General features: G+C 36.9%; 1 protein-coding gene across 2 annotated transcripts in view; it reads left to right on the top strand.

The window, feature by feature from the left end:
- The first annotated feature begins 857 nt into the window (after positions 1 to 857).
- LOC145693496 (uncharacterized) overlaps positions 858 to 21,931 on the top strand; it is a 54,121-nt gene continuing 33,047 nt past the window's right edge. For both annotated transcript variants that reach the window (XM_081769553.1, XM_081769552.1), the window contains exon 1: positions 858 to 1,015. In XM_081769553.1, coding sequence (XP_081625679.1) covers positions 982 to 1,015 — 34 coding nt within the window. In that variant the 5' untranslated portion in view covers positions 858 to 981. The remainder of the gene's footprint in view (positions 1,016 to 21,931) is intronic.

Genomic DNA, 21,931 nt, shown 5'->3' with positions numbered 1-21,931 from the left:
TTCATTCACAAGTTTTTTGCTCTGTCTCTTTAAAAATTCATCTGATGTACATTGTCCACAAAACATGCAGGTTTCTTGAAAATTAAAGCTTAGTACTTATGACGTAAGGGTTATCGGCGTAGGTGATGAAGTACGTCGTGATAGCAACGACTTACTACTTCTTGCTTGTGTGTGTAAACTACACTGTTCATGAACTGTAACACTTTTCAGTCCCTTAAGTTGGCATTCCTTTCCATCTTTCAGTTTAATACTGCAGTCTACTAATGTTTTCAGTCCGTTTTCTTTTAATATGCACGTAACACTATCACTGAGGAATCTCACAGATAAAACATTTTTCAGCTGACGAGATCTTGAACATACATGAGCCAATAGACCTGATTACTTATCCAGTCACACCTGCAATGAATGAAAATATATTAATTTATAATTAAAAAATCGCTAAAACAAAATAGAAAATTTTCGTTAAGGTTCCGCTACAAAGCGACGCTGAGAGAAAAATGCGTATAGCATCTAAACGGTGCATCTTAGAGAAAAAATGAATAAAACATTTCTTGCTGAAAATTTAATGTAGATTATTTTCTTCGTAACAGTCTAGCATGTTTTGCTCTAAAATCCTTTCTATCCGACATATTTACAAAAAAAAAAAAAAAAAAAAAAACTAATTTTTAGCGCCATTTTTCCAAGATGATCACCCCGAGGCATGCAAAATTAGTATGTTGTTACGAACACTTTTATGAAGAAAATAAAATTTATTCCAGCTTTCCATTTTTTTTTCTCATTCCATCCTAAATCATTCCTTATTCACTGGTCTATGTATTAATACAATACACTTGTACAGTATTTTATAGTACACACTTACAACTGCCCAATGGAGTTTCTTGCGTGAGACCTTATTTGTAGAAGAAAAAGAAGAAGACATTTGAGGAGGCAAAGGAGGACCGAAACACAGTTCATTTTCGTTTTAAGTATAAATGAATTATAATGGATAAAAAGGACATATTATGTTTATCTCTTGGTGAGTTCTGATATAGTTTTCAGGTTGTATAATGGAAGGGTTTGGAATGAAACTTTTTCAAAGAATGGCTTCGCTAGAAATAAATTATAATTAGCGGAATTTACAGTGTAGAATGTGTATGGTACTTCAACAAACAGAGTGCATGAAAGTTAATTTCTTCTACAGTGTAAAAGTTAATGATAGTATATGCGAGAACTTCCATGCCGTATGAAATATTACGTTTCCATATATAAGCGGAGTCCATTGAAGTAGCCTTAAGAACCGATTTTCTAGTTTGATGCCATTTTAAAATTATTAGTACAATTTATGTGTCTTACGCCACTTCTTCCGTCATTTCTTGCAATTTATAGTGTTAGCAATTTTACTTAGAACCAGCTATTCGTCCTCATCGACGGGCCATTTTAAAGCTCATACTGTAAGTTATAAATCATTCCCAATATTGAAACAGTTGGACAACGTTTCAATATTGGGAATGTCAGTGAAAAGTCAACATGGATTTATAGCTCCAACTAGAACGATAAACAGGTGAAAGAGTAGAATAGAATAATGAACTAAATTCCTTGGGAACTAGTTGCTTAACGTTTCGATAGTATGTAGGCTATCACTTTGAGAAATTCGAGTACACTTTATTTAGGATTACCAAAATAGGATTGGGGGTAGATTCCACATTTATGAGCAGGGCATGAGCAGCCTACAAATTGCTTAAAAATGTAATTTTTCTCGTTTGACACCAGTCAGTCAGGTTACCTTACGTTAGGTTCTGGCTGCCATGTGCAGAAACTGACACAGATTGTTCTCAGATAATTCATTTAAATTGGAGTGGGGAAAAGCAACAAGCGATATTACCATCTACCGTTTACGTACCTCAAATTCTATTTGTGTGGAACTACGAGCGGCGCAGATTGAGAATAGGGCTGCCAGGATTTATTAAACTTGCGGATATATCTTTACAAGGAAAAACGTAAAGAGTAATAATTGGGTTGCCATGAGTTAAAAAAATCACGTAAAATCTATTGGAAAATTGCGTAGTGTTGTATCGTTTCGGCATTACTGGAGCACACGGTACTGCCAAATTCTGACACATTACTGCTGTATCGCCAGACTACACGAAACGATCAAAAAAACAAACAAACAAAAAAAAAAAAAGGAATATTATTTGGTTTCTCCCCCAAAATACTAGGTTGTGACTCTGGCCCATTTGGTGGTGATTCTTGTTCAAAATACAGTGCGAACATATGGCATAAAAACTAGTGCATAAAACGCAAACTCAACTTGTGCTAGACGGCCATTAAAAAGCACGAATGCTATCTTACCGATTCAGAGGAGGAGCGCAGCAGGGAGAGGGTGCGTCCGTAGAGAGCAGGCACGTCAGTGGCAGTGGGCAAACGCTTAAACAAGGATAGTGTGAAAAACACTTTATATGTACTAAAATGTATGGCTTGTGTGTTGCACAGCTTTGGCTAGATACTGAATGTCATCCAAAAAAGTACCAAAATGTACTAAATTAGGTTAGGATGTATTAGGTTTGGTTAGATGTTCCTGTTCTTTTTTTGTAATTTTAATTCGTTTCCACACTTACCTTAAATTTTTCCTGTTTCCTATGCCGTTTCTTTCTCAAAATGTCAGCAGCTGACACTCTAGAAAATGTTACAAAAAGTTTAAGTCCAACTTAGGAGCAAACTCTTGCGCTGTGTGCTTATGCATTCCAAAATACACTTATCGGCTAGTTACTTCCGAAATTCAACCCAACTCACCCCCTTCCTCCATCTCCTTGTCTAAAGCGATGTGTTACGTAATGTACTCTTTCCATTCAGACGGGAAAAGACAGGAACCTGTTTACAAGGTTTATCGCTCTAAAACTGTCTCTCTCATTCGTTTGTTCTGAAATGCCTTTCTAGAGACTGAATAAAACAAAACGTCACAAAATGTTCCCATAGCTTCATAAACACACTTATTTGCATTCCTTCCCTTCTTCAAAGACTGCAAATCACATCAAACTAGGAAGATGCTCCTTGTGAAATCTATGGAAATTGTTAATAATGGAAGTAGATTTTTTGCTTCCCGAAGCCTGTAATGCGGGCGCAGAGCTCTAAAAACTACTGACAGAAATGAGTGTTATTCATTTCTTGTCAGTAACTGCAAGCAAGTGTTCCAGTTGGCGTCATTTGGGCAAGACAGAAGGTTTAATTGCCCCCTCCCTTGAGCTTGAGAAATACATATTGTTTGATTAAATGTGTAGTAATATAATAAAAAAGTTCGATCCCAGCTCGCGCCAAGTAAACATTGTAATGGACAAACACCGTGAGCGTGGGTTCTCCTGTTCCTCCCACTTCCTTTATTGCTTATAGTCACCGTCTCCTTTGTCTAACCCCGCATAATCATGGGACGGAAAGATTTCATTTCATTTTTTTTCTAATAAAAAAATGAAACTATTATGTCGGCGGAGAATCTCCGCACCCCCACCCCCCGGGGCAAAATCTAAAATGATGCTGCTTTTAACAACAAACCTATATAATTATGATAGCACATTGCTAGAGCGCTTGCATTTGGTTTCAAGAGTCGAAGGTTTGGTCCCAAGCCACAACAGTTCATGGACGACATAGAGAGAGAGAGAGATTCAAATATGGAAACAAAAGGGAATGATTTACATATACAAGTTTAGAATTGGAGAAAAAAAATGCTCGTACAGCATCCGTATTATGATTAAAATTGTGACTGTGAAACAGAAGAAGGTAAGCTTCGGAACTGCTGGGATCATATTAGGCAGTTGTTGAATTAAGATAGAGAATTCTTTTTAGAGCATCAGATGATTACAAAGGGAGAGAAAGATCTTAAGATCTGGAGAATTAAGAATTTAAGAAATCTTTAGCTTCCGAGCCGGGTTTCGAACCACGAACCTTTTAGTTATCGATCCATGACTTTATCCACTCAGCCGCAGAGAACTCTACGTAACCTGTTACATATTTTTCCTTTACCTACTAGAAGGGGATATAGCAAATATTGATTCGGTGGATGCGCCGTTCAGATGGGACGCAGAACTCTTGTAGCTTCGTTATAGAGTATATAATGAACTTCCCCTTGTTCAGGAACACTTTTTAAGTCAGTAAAATTTATTCTTATTGTATTCATTAAGTTATATTTAATAGAACTATATGATAAAATAGTGCTAAATACTTTGCGTCGTTGTCTGTTACATGAATGTTTAATACACAATAACACACTGATCAAGGCTATGTGATAATATGTAAAAAAAAAAAAAAAAAAAAAAAAAAACAGTATCACGTAACAGTTTCAACACAATAACTGTGTCTTCATCAGACTTCCACTCCTTCTGGCTGCTGGGAGTTGGTCATCACTTATATATACTGTCCGGAGATCAACTTTTAATTAGGCTCCGCCCCTTCATTAAAAAGTAACACTTGTGTGGCTTTCACTTTCACTTTTTAGCTGCACACTTGTCCAATTACAAGTTTACTTTTTTTCCGCTGGATGCGTTCTGTCCTCTAATTATCCTTATTATTTTTTTTTCTCTGTTTCTTTCTTCTTCCTTTTCATTTCTTCTTCTTTAAGCAGAATCTTCTCCCACTCCTTATTTATCGAGAATCCTGCATTCCAGTTCATCACCTTGTCTCCTGCCTTCATAATCTCCCTGGCTTCCTTCCATTTTCTCACCAAAGTTCTGTTCTCTACTTCTATGACCTCTGCTCCTTCCCACCCTATCCTGTGGTTAGTCTCTTTCTGATGCTTGTATATCGCATTGTTGTCCCTTTTCAATCTTACATCATCCTGGTGCTGCTTAATCCTTTCTTGCATTTTCTTTTTTGTTTCTCCTATGTAAATTTTGTTACACTCCGCGCATCCTACTCTATATATTACTCCCCTCTTATCTTTGTCCGCTGTTGCTTATCTCTTGGTTCTCCTGACTAGTTCAATTATTCTGCTTCCTCCTTTCCTGTACGTCCTAATTCTTGCTTTCCAAAGCATTCTCTTTATCTTCTCTGTTTGTTTGCCTAGGCTTTCTATTTCAAACAATTTTTTGTTCTTGTCTTCCTCTTTCTTTCTTTCTCTTGCTATGTCTCTTGTGACCCTATCCTCTTCGTTGTATCCATTTCTCTTTAGTTGTGTCCAGAACTTCTTTAAATCTGTTTTCCTCTGTTCTTCATTTGTGTTTAGGTCTCCTATTCTTTCCTCTATGCCTTTTATGAAATTCTTCTTTGTACCCTCATCCACATCACTTCGTTTGTGGCAATACACTCCCGCTGCACACTCTTTTTGGTACCAGGATGTAATAAACTCTCCTCCTTCCGACTTCTTTATTTTCATATCTAAATAGTTTATCTCCTTATCTACTTCTATTTCATGTTCGAGTCTAATCCCTTTCTTTTCATCTTCTACATCCCTTATGAATTTCTCCAGCTGCCTTTTCGTCCCCTTCCATATTCCTAAACAGTCGTCCACATAACGGCAAAAAAGAAGCAGTCTTTCTCCTCCTCTTTCTATCGTCTCCTTCTCCCATCGATTCATTATTATATCTGAGAGTACTGGACTCAAACAAGATCCTATATTAAGTCCGTCCTTCATTTTAACAATCCTGTCTCTGATTATGCAGTATCCATTCTCCCACAATGCCTCTAATCCTCTTCTTACCTTCTTACTGTCCCAATTTTCTATTCTCTTTTCACCCATTTCCTCTTCTATTATTTTCAATATTTCTTCTCTCTTAAGGCTCGGGAACATACTCTTAACATCCAGGCTAAATAGCATTGTGCTCTCATTTCTTCTTCCTAATTTATCTATCATCCTCTTAACCTCTTGCGTATTCTCTACTCTCCTACTTTCTTGTCCTTCTCTCACTGCCTCGGCTATCCTCTTAAGCTTTTTCTCCAACAGTTCTAACATATTATTCCTGCAGTTAAGCACCGGCCTTAACTTCACTACTTCTTTGTGGATTTTTGGAAATCCCTTCATTCTAGGTAGATTTCCTTCTTCCCTCACTAACCTCTTGAACCCTTTCTTTCTGCAGTCCTCTATAATCTTTCTCTTTATCTCTTCTTCTTGTCCTTTTTCCGCCACATCTTCATATGTCTCGTCTTTCAGATCTCCAATTTTTTCTTCATACCATACTTTATCCATAACAACTGTAGTTCCCCCTTTGTCTGCCTGTTCCACTACTATGTCCTTTCTCGTTCTTATCCTTCTCATTCCGATTTTCTCTTTGTCAGTGAGATTGCCTCGTTGTCTTCTTGATTTGTTATTTACTATATTTACAAGTTTCCTCCGAATTCGGTTCCTATCTTCTTCATCTTTTATTTCGTGAAGTGCTTCCTCTATTCCATAAACAGTTTCTTCCTTATCTACCTCCTCTTTTGCTACTCTGAATTTATATCCTAGACTTAATCCTAACTTAATCCTAGACTTATATCCTAACATTTAAAAAGTTACTTTTTAATGAATGGGCGGAGCCTAATTAAAAGTTGATCTCTGGACAGTATATATAAGTGATGACCAACTCCCAGCAGCCAGAAGGAGTGGAAGTCTGATGAAGACACAGTTATTGTGTTGAAACTGTTACGTGGTACTTTTTTTTTTTTAACATATTATCACATAGCCTTGCTCAGTGTGTTATTGTGTATTAGTACAAAATGGAAACAAGGCCTGATAGAATAGTTATATGACATTTTCCGGAACTGAGGAGGAAAATTGACAAGTGGAAGGATAGTAAGAGGAAGGAGATCAAAAAAGAAGAACAACTTAAATTTCTTAAGATCTGCTTGCAAGAAGAATAACGCCCAAAGGATTGAGAGTCAATAAGAAAGGGGTAGATTGCAGGGCCACTAGATGGAGAAAGCTACTCAAGAAAATGGAGAAGGAGTTAATTTGGAACGAGATAAGAAGGAAGAAGAAAGAAATAAATGAGATAAAGGAAAGAAATCAGAGCAAAAGAGAAGAAATAGAAGAAAGTCTGAGCATTTTTACAAGAGAATTCACAATGAAGGAAATGAAAGTGTGGGAGGAAAAGTTCAGAAGAAAAGAAGAAGAGAGATTAAGAGAGAAAGGTAAAAGAATAGGCTGGAAACAAGAAGAGACAATAGATGAGAAAAGAGTGGTAATCATAGGAGATATTGAGATTACTGAAGAAGAGAAGCAGTTTTTAAGTCTAGGATATAAATTCAGAGTAGCAAAAGAGGAGGTAGATAAGGAAGAAGCTGTTTATGGAATAGAGGAAGCACTTCACGAAATAAAAGATGAAGAAGATAGGAACCGAATTCGGAGGAAACTTGTAAATATAGTAAATAACAAATCAAGAAGACAACGAGGCAATCTCACTGACAAAGAGAAAATCGGAATGAGAAGGATAAGAACGAGAAAGGACATAGTAGTGGAACAGGCAGACAAAGGGGGAACTACAGTTGTTATGGATAAAGTATGGTATGAAGAAAAAATTGGAGATCTGAAAGACGAGACATATGAAGATGTGGCGGAAAAAGGACAAGAAGAAGAGATAAAGAGAAAGATTATAGAGGACTGCAGAAAGAAAGGGTTCAAGAGGTTAGTGAGGGAAGAAGGAAATCTACCTAGAATGAAGGGATTTCCAAAAATCCACAAAGAAGTAGTGAAGTTAAGGCCGGTGCTTAACTGCAGGAATAATATGTTAGAACTGTTGGAGAAAAAGCTTAAGAGGATAGCCGAGGCAGTGAGAGAAGGACAAGAAAGTAGGAGAGTAGAGAATACGCAAGAGGTTAAGAGGATGATAGATAAATTAGGAAGAAGAAATGAGAGCACAATGCTATTTAGCCTGGATGTTAAGAGTATGTTCCCGAGCCTTAAGAGAGAAGAAATATTGAAAATAATAGAAGAGGAAATGGGTGAAAAGAGAATAGAAAATTGGGACAGTAAGAAGGTAAGAAGAGGATTAGAGGCATTGTGGGAGAATGGATACTGCATAATCAGAGACAGGATTGTTAAAATGAAGGACGGACTTAATATAGGATCTTGTTTGAGTCCAGTACTCTCAGATATAATAATGAATCGATGGGAGAAGGAGACGATAGAAAGAGGAGGAGAAAGACTGCTTCTTTTTTGCCGTTATGTGGACGACTGTTTAGGAATATGGAAGGGGACGAAAAGGCAGCTGGAGAAATTCATAAGGGATGTAGAAGATGAAAAGAAAGGGATTAGACTCGAACATGAAATAGAAGTAGATAAGGAGATAAACTATTTAGATATGAAAATAAAGAAGTCGGAAGGAGGAGAGTTTATTACATCCTGGTACCAAAAAGAGTGTGCAGCGGGAGTGTATTGCCACAAACGAAGTGATGTGGATGAGGGTACAAAGAAGAATTTCATAAAAGGCATAGAGGAAAGAATAGGAGACCTAAACACAAATGAAGAACAGAGGAAAACAGATTTAAAGAAGTTCTGGACACAACTAAAGAGAAATGGATACAACGAAGAGGATAGGGTCACAAGAGACAAAGCAAGAGAGAGAAAGAAAGAGGAAGACGACAAGAACAAAAAATTGTTTGAAATAGAAGGCCTAGGCAAAGAAACAGAGAAGATAAAGAGAATGCTTCGGAAAGCAGGAATTAGGACGTACAGGAAAGGAGGAAGCAGAATAATTGAACTAGTCAGGAGAACAAAGAGAAAAGCAATAGGGGACAAAGATAAGAGGGGAGTAATATATAGAGTAGGATGCGCGGAGTGTAACAAAATTTACATAGGAGAAACAAAAAAGAAATTGCAAGAAAGGATTAAGCAGCACCAGGATGATGTAAGATTGAAAAGGGACAACAATGCGATATACAAGCATCAGAAAGAGACTAACCACAGGATAAGGTGGGAAGGAGCAGAGGTCATAGAAGTAGAGAACAGAACTTTGGTGAGAAAATGGAAGGAAGCCAGGGAGATTATGAAGGCAGGAGACAAGGTGATGAACTGGAATGCAGGATTCTCGATAAATAAGGAGTGGGAGAAGATTCTGCTTAAAGAAGAAGAAATGAAAAGGAAGAAGAAAGAAAGAGAGAAGAAAATAATAAGGATAATTAGAGGACAGAACGCATCCAGCGGAAAAAAGTAAACTTTTAATTGGACAAGTGTGCAGCTAAAAAGTGAAACCGAAAGCCACACAAGTGTTACTTTTAAATGAAGGGGCGGAGCCTAATTAAAAGTTGATCTCCGGACAGTATATATAAGTGATGACCAACTCCCAGCAGCCAGAAGGAGTGGAAGTCTGATGAAGACACAGTTATTGTGTTGAAACTGTTACGTGATACTGTTTTTTTTTTTTTTTTTTTTTTTTTTTTTTTTTTTTTTTACATATTATCACATAGCCTTGATCATTGTGTTACTGTGTATTAGTACAAAATGGAAACAAGGCCTGATAGAATAGTTATGAATGTTTAATGTAAGGGATTCCTATTTGGATGGTCTTAGGTTCGAATCCTGACCATTCTTATTGACTTTCTCTTCCAGCCACGCTTATACTTTGCAATCGAGAAACTCAATTTTGAACTAAATGTAGTCACAGCCAGTTTAAGACGAAATTATATTCAAATATAATATTTGTTATTACATTACTTTTTTTTTAACTTAGGATGTTTCAAGGTTCGTACTAAATCCTACTACCTTGATGTAATTCATTTCCCTACGTCATATCATGCTGAATGTTTGCACAACAACAACAGTTGGGCGTTAATTAAAAAAAAATCCATTGTTACTGTAATATATATATATATTTAGGAAGTTTGACTCATAAAAAAAAAAAAAGTACAGTAAACCGTACGCTGTTACATGGACTCCTGAAGGAAATTCAGACAAATTTAGTATATGTGTAAATTACCATGTGAACAATTTATTGTGGGGTGTAAGACACTGAAACCATCCGTAGGAGAGGAAGAGATGACATGTAAAAAAGGAATAGAATACGAAAGATATTGGTATCGAATTCATATTTTCTTGTACGAAAAGGAATAGTGGCACTTGAGATGAGCGCTCTTCACTTGTTTTTAGCCCTGGATAAATGGAAAATGGCTTTATAAATATATTTTTCTTTTCAAGTGTGATTGTTTAAAAAAAAACTTGTCCTTCAACTTCAGTTTGTAATTATTTTCTACCTCTTAGTTATAATTCTATTTATATTTTATTCTGTTCTACATTTCTTATATACATGTCTGATATGTTTGAAGAGAAGCTTATTACGACTCAGAGCAGCAGGGACATACACATAATGTAGGCCCCCCCTGCCTCCCGATATCACTACTTATCTGTAAATTTTACCTATTTTTAAAGATGATGTTGAACATTTTAGTACAGTATGTCCTCATATTCAATTTGGACTCCTCAAAAAGCTTTCTATTCCTGAAATAAACTTCTGCCTATGCCCCTGCAAAGCAGTAACGATTTTAGCTAGTGATCAGGGGATAATGTAACGACAATTCCCCAGAAATCATATCTCTGATAGGTCCGGATTAGCTGTGCATTACCACTTTTCACTCCCAGTGTATTGAAACTCATCAAAGGAACTGTTCGGAAATCTTCATTGGTTCTCCCCTATGAATGCCAATGGATCCTTGGACATATACTACATCTCGAATAGCACTATTTATGTCAGTGAACCCGAAAACTATGCATTCGACACAAGTATAGAACGTTTTCGATTCCTTTTGCCTGTCACCCTCCCACTCCGACGTCCATGCCAACCAAGGCTTAACTCGTACTTTAGCATAATCAACAGTGCATACTATTCATCTTTGTGACCCCGAAAACTATGAATTCTCCACTAATATCGTTCGTATTTGACTACTTTCACATGTCACCTTCCTCCCTTATTGGGGATGGTTTCATTGTCTTAACCCCTAACTATGCAGGAATTTCAACCAACTTTAGTATACCTATAAATTACCATCTGAAAAACAACTGAGCATGTGATCTTTTCCGAAGATGAATTCGTTAACTACTTTTTCAGTACCAATGTTTTTTTTTTTTTCTTTTGTTTTCCATGCTGAAGATTGCCAAAGAGCTCAACGTCTTCTGCACCATTGTGCTATGAATATAGGTTTTAATGTCGTTTAGTTCACTGAATGCTCGCTTAGGTGCTGTTCTCGTCACAGGAAAAGTGAGATACAGTTATAAATGAGTAGAGGTCTAAACAAATACGGAACACTACTAGCAATGACAGTTATCTAAGAATAAAACTTTAGCTAATTCATTCTAAGTGAAATTTCACGCAATCTTTTTCTTTATTACTGTCCGTTAAAGTTGTTGCAGCAAAGAGGTGATAAATGTTTTGAGTAGATTTTACAGTCTACAGTTCCTTTAGAACTTCCTTTTCGTCTAAGAATGAAGTAGTGTCCATTTTAGGCATTGAGGAAAAAGGTGTGAAATTATATTTGGTCTAGGAATTAATTCGTGCGGGTGGACAAGAGATGGCGCAACGAACGGAGCGTCCCACAGTTCCGTGTATCCACACATGTGTTGCAAACCCCTGTCATCGCGTATCGTTCGTAGTATAGGGCAGTGGATTAAAGCGTCAACAACACCAGTTTGTAGTTAAGTGAACATGGCGCAATTTGTGCCTGATAAAGTGTTTTTGCGGGGTGTCCTGCTGCATTACTTTAACATGCAGAAAAGTGCGACTGAAAGTCATCGTATTTTGGTGGAAGTGTATGGTGACCATGCTCTAGCTGAGCGAACGTGTCAGAAGTGGTTTGCACGGTTTAGAAGTGGTGATTTCGGCTTGGCAGACCAAGAGCGAGCTGGACAGTCAAAAAAATTTCAAGACGAAGAATTGACAGCATTGCTCGAGCAGGATTCGTGTCAAACGCAGGAACAACTTGCAGCAGCATTAGGCATTGATCAAACAACAGTCTCCAAACGCTTGAAAGCCATGGGAATGATTCAAAAGATGTCACATTGGGTTCCACATGAATTGAAAGACAGAGACGTTGAAAGACGAAAAACCATTTGCGAATTGCTGCTTCAACGACAGAGCAGAAAGGGGTTTCTGCATCGAATTATTACGAGTGATGAGAAGTGGATCCATTACGAGAACCCTAAACGAAAAAAGGCCTGGGTGAAACCAGGTGAACCAGGTCCATCACAACCAAAACGAGATATTCACTGTGCAAAGGTTATGCTGTGCATATGGTGGGATATGAAAGGTGTGGTGTACTATGAGCTGCTGCAACCGGGTGAAACTATGAATGGAGAACGTTATCGACGACAATTAATGCGTTTGAAGCAAGCTCTGGCCAGAGCAAGACCAGAATGGGAGAACAGACATGATAAACTTATTGTTCAACATGATAACGCTCGCCCACATGTCGCAAAACCGGTCAAAACCTATTTAGAAAATGTCGGATAGGAAGTTTTACCCTACCCGCCGTATTCACCAGACGTTGCTCCTTCGGACTACTACTTGTTCGATTGCATGAACAACGATTTGATTGGACAGCGGTTTACTTCTTCAGAAGATATCGAAACATGGGTCTCTGACTGGATCGCTTCCAAGGATGAGGACTTCTTTCGCCACGGAATCCGTACATTGCCTGACAGATGGGCGAAAGTGGTGGCTAGCGATGGACAATATTTTTCTTAAGGTATTTATGTATTTTGTGTTTGTACTACAGCTTCAATGTGTGCGTACCAACCGCACGAATTAATTCCTAGACCAAATATAAAAACCTACAAAGAGGAATTACGAAACTTAAATGTGCCGCCTTCTGCCGTGAGCCTCCCCCACCGCGCTCTAGTTAGTTACGCCACCGTTCAGGGTACATGATGCAGTTTTCCTTTTTAGGAACATTTTCTAAGACAGTAAGAGTTTTTTACTGTTGTGTAAATGGAGTTGTATTGGGTAGAAAACTCTGATAAAGAAGACAATATACTCAAATACAAATCATCTTTTTCAAAGTTCTAATGGAAAATAAATCAAATTGTCTTAAATATGTCACATTTTTGAAGAGAAAGAGAGCAAAAAATTTATTACACGTTCTCATAATGGTCTCATTTGGATGAGTATTTATAACTTACAAATAGTCATGTTTATGTCATCGTTTATTAGATGAGAGATTAGTGAACGGGATTTCTACGCTGGTCTTCCTGCGTTCAAATCTCGTCCATTTTGTTACTTTTTTCTGTTAGCTACCCTTAGTTTATGCATTGCAGATCTTCAAGCTTGAAGCTGAATAAAAGCTAGTGAATTAAATGTAGCTACAAAGTTCAATGTAGTATTATTTTCAAAGATGTTTAAATCCTACTACCTTTATGTAATTCATTTCCCTATATCATATCATGCTGAATGTTTGCACAACGACAACAGTCGGACGGTAATAAAAAAAATAAAAAAAATCCCATTTTTACTGTAATATATGTAACTTACAAATTTATGCGAATTTATAACTTACAAATGGCTATGTTTACATCGTGGCTTGTCAGATGAGGGTTTAGTGAATGTTATTCCTTCCGTGGTGGTCCTACGTTCGAATTTCGTCAATTCTTGTTACTTTTTTCTTTTACTTACACTTAGTTTATGCATTCAGATCTTCAAGCTTGAATCAAATATAGTATCAGCCAGTGAATTAATTGTAGCTGATATTATTTTCAACTATGACACGTTAATACATGCTTTTCATTAGCTTAAAATATCCCTTTTAAATTATGGCTTTTTTTAGATATTTTGTAGACTTTCACTCAATCATCTTTTGCGTGAAGACTATCGTAGGATCACGGTTCATACCCCGTTTTGTTTCTAGTAAAGCAGTGTTTCCAACTGCGTCCGTAAAATTTCCCTAAAGTGTACCAAATGCTGGAAATTTCCGCTCAAAATGGGAAAAAGGTTTTTTCTTTTTAAAAATCCCTTTTTTATCGCGAATATCTCCCCTTTGGTATAGGATACGATCATGCGAATACTACTTTAAAAACTTTGCTTTCTGGTGAAGAGAATGAGATACAAAAAGTGGCCCTGGGATGAATAGTTTTGATGCTACAGCCGATTTACATATTTTCCCTTGATAATACTTTTTTTAGTGAATTTCTATACTAGCATCATCATCATCAAGACTGTTCGTTATGGGAACATGACTTGTACCTCGTTTTCTTTGCCTTGAACCAGTCTTTCAAACGGTACCACTCGTATGTTTCTAGCATGTACCATAGTGGAGAAGATTCGCGATTTTTTTTTTTTTTTTTGAAAAATCCCCTTTTTTCCATTTTGGACGAGATTTTCCCGCTTCTAATACACGATAGGGAAATTTTAGTGGTACCTTTCGAAAGCCTGTCTCATAACAAAACCAACGAGGTACAAACCATGATTCTAGGTAAATAGTAATGTGTCAGGGATATTTTGAAAAAACTTCTCAAATATACCCTTTCTTTAAACCCATCGTCCATGTTTGTGACGTCACAGCCCCCAGACAGAGCACGCGAGGCTGCAAAATGCCCATAAAATATGTTCTATGATGCTTCCATATTTGAATGAATGCAAAAAACCCGGTCTAAAAAGCTTTACTAGAGACTTGTAAAGCAAATTCCGAAGGTCAACGCCATGACACAGGTGTTGTGCCATCATAATTTAAAAGGGTTAATATGAACATTGAAACATCGTAAGTTAAAGAAAAGCATGTACTAACAAATATCATATTTGAATATAATTTCGTCTTAAACTAGCTGTGACTACATTTCGTTCAAAATTGAGTTTCTCGATTGCACAGTATGAGCGTAGCTAGAAGAAAAAGTCAATAAGAATAGTCGGACTCGAACCTAAGACCATCCAAGTAGAAATCCGTTACATTAAACATTCATGTAACAGACAACGACGCAAAGTATTGGCACTATTTTTATCATATAATTCTATCAAATATAACTTAATGAACACAATAAGAATAAACTTTACTGACTTAAAAAGTGTTCCTGTACAAGGGGAAGTTCATTATGCACCCTATAACTAAGCTACAAGAGGTCTGGGTCCCATCTGAACGGCGCATCCACAGAGTCAACGTTTGGTATATCCCATTCTAGTAGGTAAAGGAAAAGTATGTGACAGGCTATGTAGAGTTCTCCGCGGCTGAATGGATAAAGTCATGGATCGACAACTAAAAGGTTCGTGGTTCGAAACCCGGCTCGGAAGCTAAAGATTTCTTAAATTCTTAATTCTCCAGATCTTAAGATCTTTCTCTCCCTTCGTAATCATCTGATGCTGTAAAAAGAATTCTCCATCTTAATTCAACAACTGCATAATATGATCCTCGCAGTTCGGAAGCTTTCCTTCTTCTGTTTCACAAAGTCACAATTTTAATCATAATACGGATCCTGTACGAGCATTTTTTTTCTCCAATTCTAAACTTGTATATGTAAATAATTCCTTTCTGTGTCAATATTTGGATCTCCCTCTCTCTCAATGTCGTCCATGAACTGTTATGGCTTGGGATCAAAGTTTCGACTCTTGAAACCAAATACAAGCGCCCTAGCAATGTGCTATCATAATTATATAGGTTTGTTGTTAAAAGCAGCATCATTTTAGATTTTGCCCCCGGGGGGGGGGGGGATTCTCCGCCGACATAATAGTTTCATTTTTTATTAGAAAAAATGAAATGAAATCTTCAAGTTTTCTATCCCATGATTATGCGAGGTAGGACAAAGGAGACGGTGACTATAAGCAATGAAGGAAACGGTGGAATGGAAAAGTGGGAGGAAACAGGAGAACCCACGCTCACGGTGTTTGTCCACCACAAAGTTTACTTGGCGCGAGCTGGGATCGAACTTTTTTATTATATTACTACACATTTAATCAAACAATATGTATTTCTCAAGCTCAAGGGAGGGGGCAATTAAACCTTCTGTCTTGCCCAAATGACGCCAACTGGAACACTTGCTTGCAGTTACTGACAAGAAATGAATAACACTCATTTCTGTCAGTAGTTTTTAGAGCTCTGCGCCCGCATTACAGACTTCGGGAAGCAAAAAATCTACTTCCATTATTAACAATTTCCATAGATTTTACAAGGAGCATCTTCCTAGTTTGATGTGATAAGCAACCTTTGAAGAAGGGAAGGAATGCAAATAAGTGTGTTTATGAAGCTATGGGAACATTTTGTGACGTTTTGTTTTATTCGGTCTCTAGAAAGGCATTTCAAAACAAACGAATGAGAGAGACAGTTTTAGAGCGATAAACCTTGTAAACTGGTTCGTTTTTTTTTTTTCTCGTCTGAATGTAAAGAGTACATTGCGTCACACATCGCTTTAAACAAGGAGAGGTGGAGGAGGGGGGTGAGTTGGGTTGAATTCCGGAAGTAACTAGTTGATAAGTGTATTTCGGAATGCATAAGCACACGGTGCAACATTTTATTCCTAAGTTGGACTTAAACTTTTTGTAAAATTTTGTAAACTTCGAACTGTACAACTAGATATAATTCAAACATCTGACAATCTTGTCATTTACGCACCTTTTCCGCACTGCTTTTCCCTTAAATGAAAACAAGTCTACCTCTCCCATCAAATAGTTCCTTCCGCCTCCATATATAGATGCCCCTTACATCAAAAACAACTAACAACAAGAAGTATTTTTTTTTCCAACAATTCCTTCAGTGGTATAGCGTTCACCTCTTGAACTTGCAGTCCCGGGTTCGATCCCAGCTCCCGCCAAATGAACTTTGTGGTGAACAAACATCGTGTGCATGGGTTTCCTCGGGGTTCTCCCGTTTCCTCCCACTTTCTTCGTTCCACCATTTCATTCATTTCTCATCATCACCGTCTCCTTTAGCTTAGCCTGCATAAACATGGGACGTAAAACTCAGAGATTTAATTTTTTCAACAATTCCTCTCACCTGATTTTCATTCACTCTTCCTCACAAAACAAGATTAATTCTGCAGTTCATCTGGTTAATTTTCTAAAATTGGTCCGGCGCACCATGGAGTATTTGACCCTAAAACCCGGAGAAAAGTCGAAAAATAAAATTTGAAAAATACAGTGAAACCTGTCAACTTGGCCATCTGCTTATCTTGGCCTAGTTCGTCTTGAACCTGCATTTTCCCATAAGACATTCGGTACTTACTACTCTATAAGTTGGCCACCTGTTTATCTTGGAAGTTGGTCACACTGAAGCAATGTTTATGCTATGATGATAATGATAAATTTACCTGCGTATCTTGGCCAGTCAAAATACCGTTTTGTTATTTTTCTTAACTCTTTCGTATTCCCATATGAGAGGCAGATGTTCTGTATTTGTGACTGGAGAAAAGAAGCAAGGATTCGCGCGATTTGTTCTTGGAGGTCAACGGCCAGAAGACTACCCTGATAAAGGGGTGTTGAAGGAAGATGTGAATAAGAAAAAGCACATACAGGAATTCAGGAAATGGTTGTAAAGTACTTATTTGTTTTGGAAATTATTTGTATGTATTACCCTGTCTGTTTTGGTAAAACCATTAGCTATATCAGCTCCTCTCATCAGTGGGTAGTAATGCCGGAAAATTCTCAAGATTAGAACTAACCATCTCAATTGTCAACCATTGGCATCTGTCGGCTTGACAAAAGATAGCGGAGTTTTTGAGATATGAATTCCCTCAAGATTTTCTCAAAACATCTTTTGCTCCGAGGGAAACACTTCCAGCACAAGAGGTAGTTAACTACAATATTAGAATGTGCATATCTGCCAAAAAGAATAAAACAAATACGTCTAGAATCAACCACTATTCACTAACAACTGAAAAGAAGTCATATAAATTGCATATGAGTTTCTCAATTTATAACTTAGCTTTTCTTGTTTTCAATCTGAATAACTCAGTGTGCTATAATATCAATTTCAATAAACTGCGTACATACGCTTCTGTTTCATGGTTGTTTGTGTTATTGTTTTTTCAATCCCAATAATCCAATGTACCAGACTAGTTTTCAGGAAGAGAAAGGTATGCACATATATTAAACATACTAGAGTAATATTTTCTAGTAATGTATATTTTTATTACTCTATATACATTATTTATAAGTAGCTGTCATGCCACTGCTTATTAAAATTTTACAATCAAGTAATACTAGAAATCCTATTCTAAAAATACACAAATCACACTTATTTTCTGTAAGTTGGCCACTTTTCGATGGAACCGATGATGGCCAACATAGACAGGTTTCACTGTATTTTATTTTCATAGCAGCAAGGGGCAAGATACTATCCCGCAGGAAACATACATTTATTTGTTTGACAGACAATACAGGGAGAATATGTTTAAGAAAAATAGTATTTGAATTCTTTTCCTAATTAAGATACGCATTTCAGTTAAAAAGTGTAATCGTTGGATACTTTGCCCAGTTGTGATCAATGTGATATGACAAAAACCTTGAGTTACATTCTGTGATTCATTCTGAACGGGTATGCAATCAGAAACAGACAAACGTCTATTCCATGTGGCGAAAAATATAGAAATTGCAAATTTCCAGATCAGGTATCGGAAAATGCTGGTTCAAGTGTCCGCCTATCTATGACTAAGAGTTTATAAGTAGACTTGTATCTTCCTAACTTACTAAACTTACGAGATACCCTATTTACCTGCTCATTAATTTTGAACCTCATATCCTTTAGGACATACCCTTTAGTCAAAGTAGTGTTTGAAACCTAGCTCGAGGTAGATACTAAGTATGCTCCAAAATTAATTTGAAAGTTTTCACCCATTTTCCTGTGATGCGATCACAAGCAACAGACAATATTGCCTTCACTGCGGAGGAAGAAAGTAATGCGAAGAGTCTCTTTCCTCTTAAAAAGGGGTTTAAAAAAATCTCTGGGACACGTGACCGCTTATTTTTAATGAGGAGTTAATATTCCGAACGTTTCATCTCTCTAATTTCAGGGATTTATGTGATGCTCTATTCAGTAAAACATCTCAATCATCTTTCCCTCTATTAGCATACTTTTAAAAAAATACTTTTTACTCATTGTTCTCATAAACGGATTTTTCTGTCTAAGTCTTTCATTCTACCTACATTAACATTTCCTGAAACTTCAGTGAAGAGCTTTCACGCTTCTGTATAATTGTACATATTGCCCCCTTCCCTTTCAGCAAGCACAATTTTCAAAACCTTAAATACTTGTTTCCTTTATTTATAATTAGGAATTTATATAACAAATTTCAGACCTCTAACTTAACCAAATTTTTGCATTAAGCACTTTCTTAATAAATAATGGAAAATCTTAATATTATAGAAATCGGCCCCTTATCCTGTTCGGAAGTAAAATTTTCGCAGACCCTGCAATACGTTTATAATTTTTAACTAAGACAGGGTGTCTATCGGTCACGAAAGTCACTAATGTCACGAAAAAGTCACGAAATCAGAAAACTGTTATGGAAGTCACGAAAAAGTCACGAAATTTAGCTTTTGGGTCACGATTTTTTTTAAATGAACAAATGTAAGTACAGATTGGAAACTTTTGTTTTACAAAACGTCAAAATTCACCACCAAAAATGTCTGTGGTTCGGCTTTAGACGCTACCAAATCTCAAGCAAAGTACGTTCCTATCGCATGGATGAAAATTCGGCCTAATTCGCACCCAAATTCGCTCTTGAAAATGTTAGGAAATTTTGTGATTTGGTAAAGAAAAGATCACGAAATTTCATTTTGAAATTTTAGTAGACACCTTGTAAGAGTTTATATCGACTTTCACAATTCACACTTGATCAGATCCTTATAATGGACATTGGGAAGGGGAATTTTAAATGTTATAAAATCGACCCTAGTTTTCCTTCTTAGGAGCGCAGAAGTATGTGTTCCCTTATTTTTATACAAGAATTTGTAAACCGAATTTCTCATCTCCAACTTATGCAAATCCCCACATTCGGCACTTTATAAATAAAAAAGGAAATGTTAATATTAGCCCTTCTCTCTTCCCCTTTAGAAACATAATTTTCGAAAATAACTGAAACCAGTATTCCCTTATATTATTTACGAGTTCATCAACTGCATTTCACATCTCCAACTTAAGGATTAGTGATTTGATTTAATATTTCTGATTTAATTTCCCGTGTTACGTAGCTGTGACGTATTCTTGCATCAATACATGGTACATGGAACATGATTGATCGTTGCAATAGAATTCGGATTCTTTACTTTAAGAAAATAATTTCTAGCAGGCAGGATTCGAGCCCGTGCTAAAATATGCAGCTCTACAGAGTTCCATGACGCTAATCACCAAACCACGAAAGAAAATTTCGGAAGTGGTCCGTCTGTGTTGTAGCTTTTTTGGTGATCCTATCCCTTACAGGCTTGAATAATCCCGTGTTACCGAGTATGTTAGATTTTGACTTCTATCTATCTATAAAACATCTTTTTGTAAATTGTTATGGTTGTAATCTATATGTCAATTATGTATTTACTTGGTGGCAACGTGAAGATGGTATGTTGCCCTTATAAGAGTACGCATGTTACTCTTTGTCACAATAGAAGGAAAATAAACTTCTTTGTAAGCACAGATCTGAGGAACGTAAGGATCTAGGTTCAATTTTTCGGACCTAGTCTCTGGAAAGTCTTGGTTTCCAAGACCAGAACTGCACAGTTGAAGATTACGCTCGCATTTTTGTTTCGTTTCTTACAATTGATATATGTTCGAAAGGGTTTACTTTATTGCTTTTTTTGGATCAAAAGATCCAATATATTTCAATCAAAAATTTTCATGTAGGCCTTATTTCTGGAGAACTACATATAGTGTAGCCGAACCCAAATTAATTCAGATTAGTGTACCAGTTAATTCAGTATGATGTGCTTATTCCGTAGAAAATACGAAAGCTCGATTTAGGGGCCGTTCAAATATTTTGTGGCCCGTGATCCAATTGGCCCTAAAGATCCAATATACAGGGTGTTTCAAAAAGACACGGCAAAAATTCAGGGGCAGATTCCTTACGGGTAGACAAGTAAAAACGTTCATATGAACGTATGTCCGGAAATGCATCGTTACAGAGCTATAGCCACTGACACCACCTGACGGTGTGAAATAGTCACCGTCTGTCCGGAACTGTTTCCCGACGTATTACCAGAGTGTCGTGTGTGAAAGAATATGCAACACAGGTTCGAACGAAATTAAGCCGATTGCGCGTTGAATGGTACAAGAATCAGAAAAAAAAACGCGCAAATAATGCATAATAATTGGTACTTGTAATGTCCGTATTGGAAAGTGCAACACTAATACAAATGGCAGTGAGAAAAACGCACCCAAAAATGCAATTACACATGCTTATCAGGCATAAGAAAATACCATAACGAAAGCATCGTGCAAGAGCTACAACCCAAGGAATGAAGGAGGGAAATGTTGAACGCAAGATGTCTCGCGAGTAGGTGTGGAGGAGTACCATGGCTGACAACAAGAATCAGGGTGGAAAAAAATCATGATTTTTTTCAAAAAAATCATTTTTGTTGATTTTTTTGATTTAAATCGATTTTTTTGATTTAAATCAAATCTTTTTCTTCGTATGATACAAGTCGCGAACAGAAGAAAAAACATTAGGAATTAGTATTAAATGTTAATTATGTCATTTAAGTGAAAGTATTGGGTTTTAATTTTGAATTAAATCCCAATCGTTAACCTATTTCCATCCCAAACAATGTTTCTTAAGCATTAAGGAAAAAGTACAGCAATGTATATCAACATGACACTTTTCTTTTCACGAAAGTTACTGATATTTGGCAGGGGCATATTTTTAAACAATTGGAACTAGCTAGTGGCACGAAATACATATAAAGTACATCAATTTCGCCTAAAATTAACTAACTCACTCTATGACCTATGGAACCCGGAGGTTCAATGCCATGTTCACAAAAGCTCTCCTGACTTCTATCCTTAGTCAACTGAATCCAGTTTCTATTTTGTATTTTTATTTCTGCGAGATCCATCTTAATATTGCCCTCCCATGTGCGACTAGGTCTTCCTAATGGTCGTTTTC

Source organism: Thermobia domestica, chromosome 8, assembly GCF_964235325.1.
Source record: "Thermobia domestica chromosome 8, izTheDome1.hap1.1, whole genome shotgun sequence".
Classification (NCBI taxonomy): Eukaryota; Metazoa; Arthropoda; class Insecta; order Zygentoma; family Lepismatidae; genus Thermobia; species Thermobia domestica.
The sequence above is the reverse complement of the archived record's forward strand: the minus strand, read 5'-3'. Positions and strand labels throughout refer to the sequence as shown.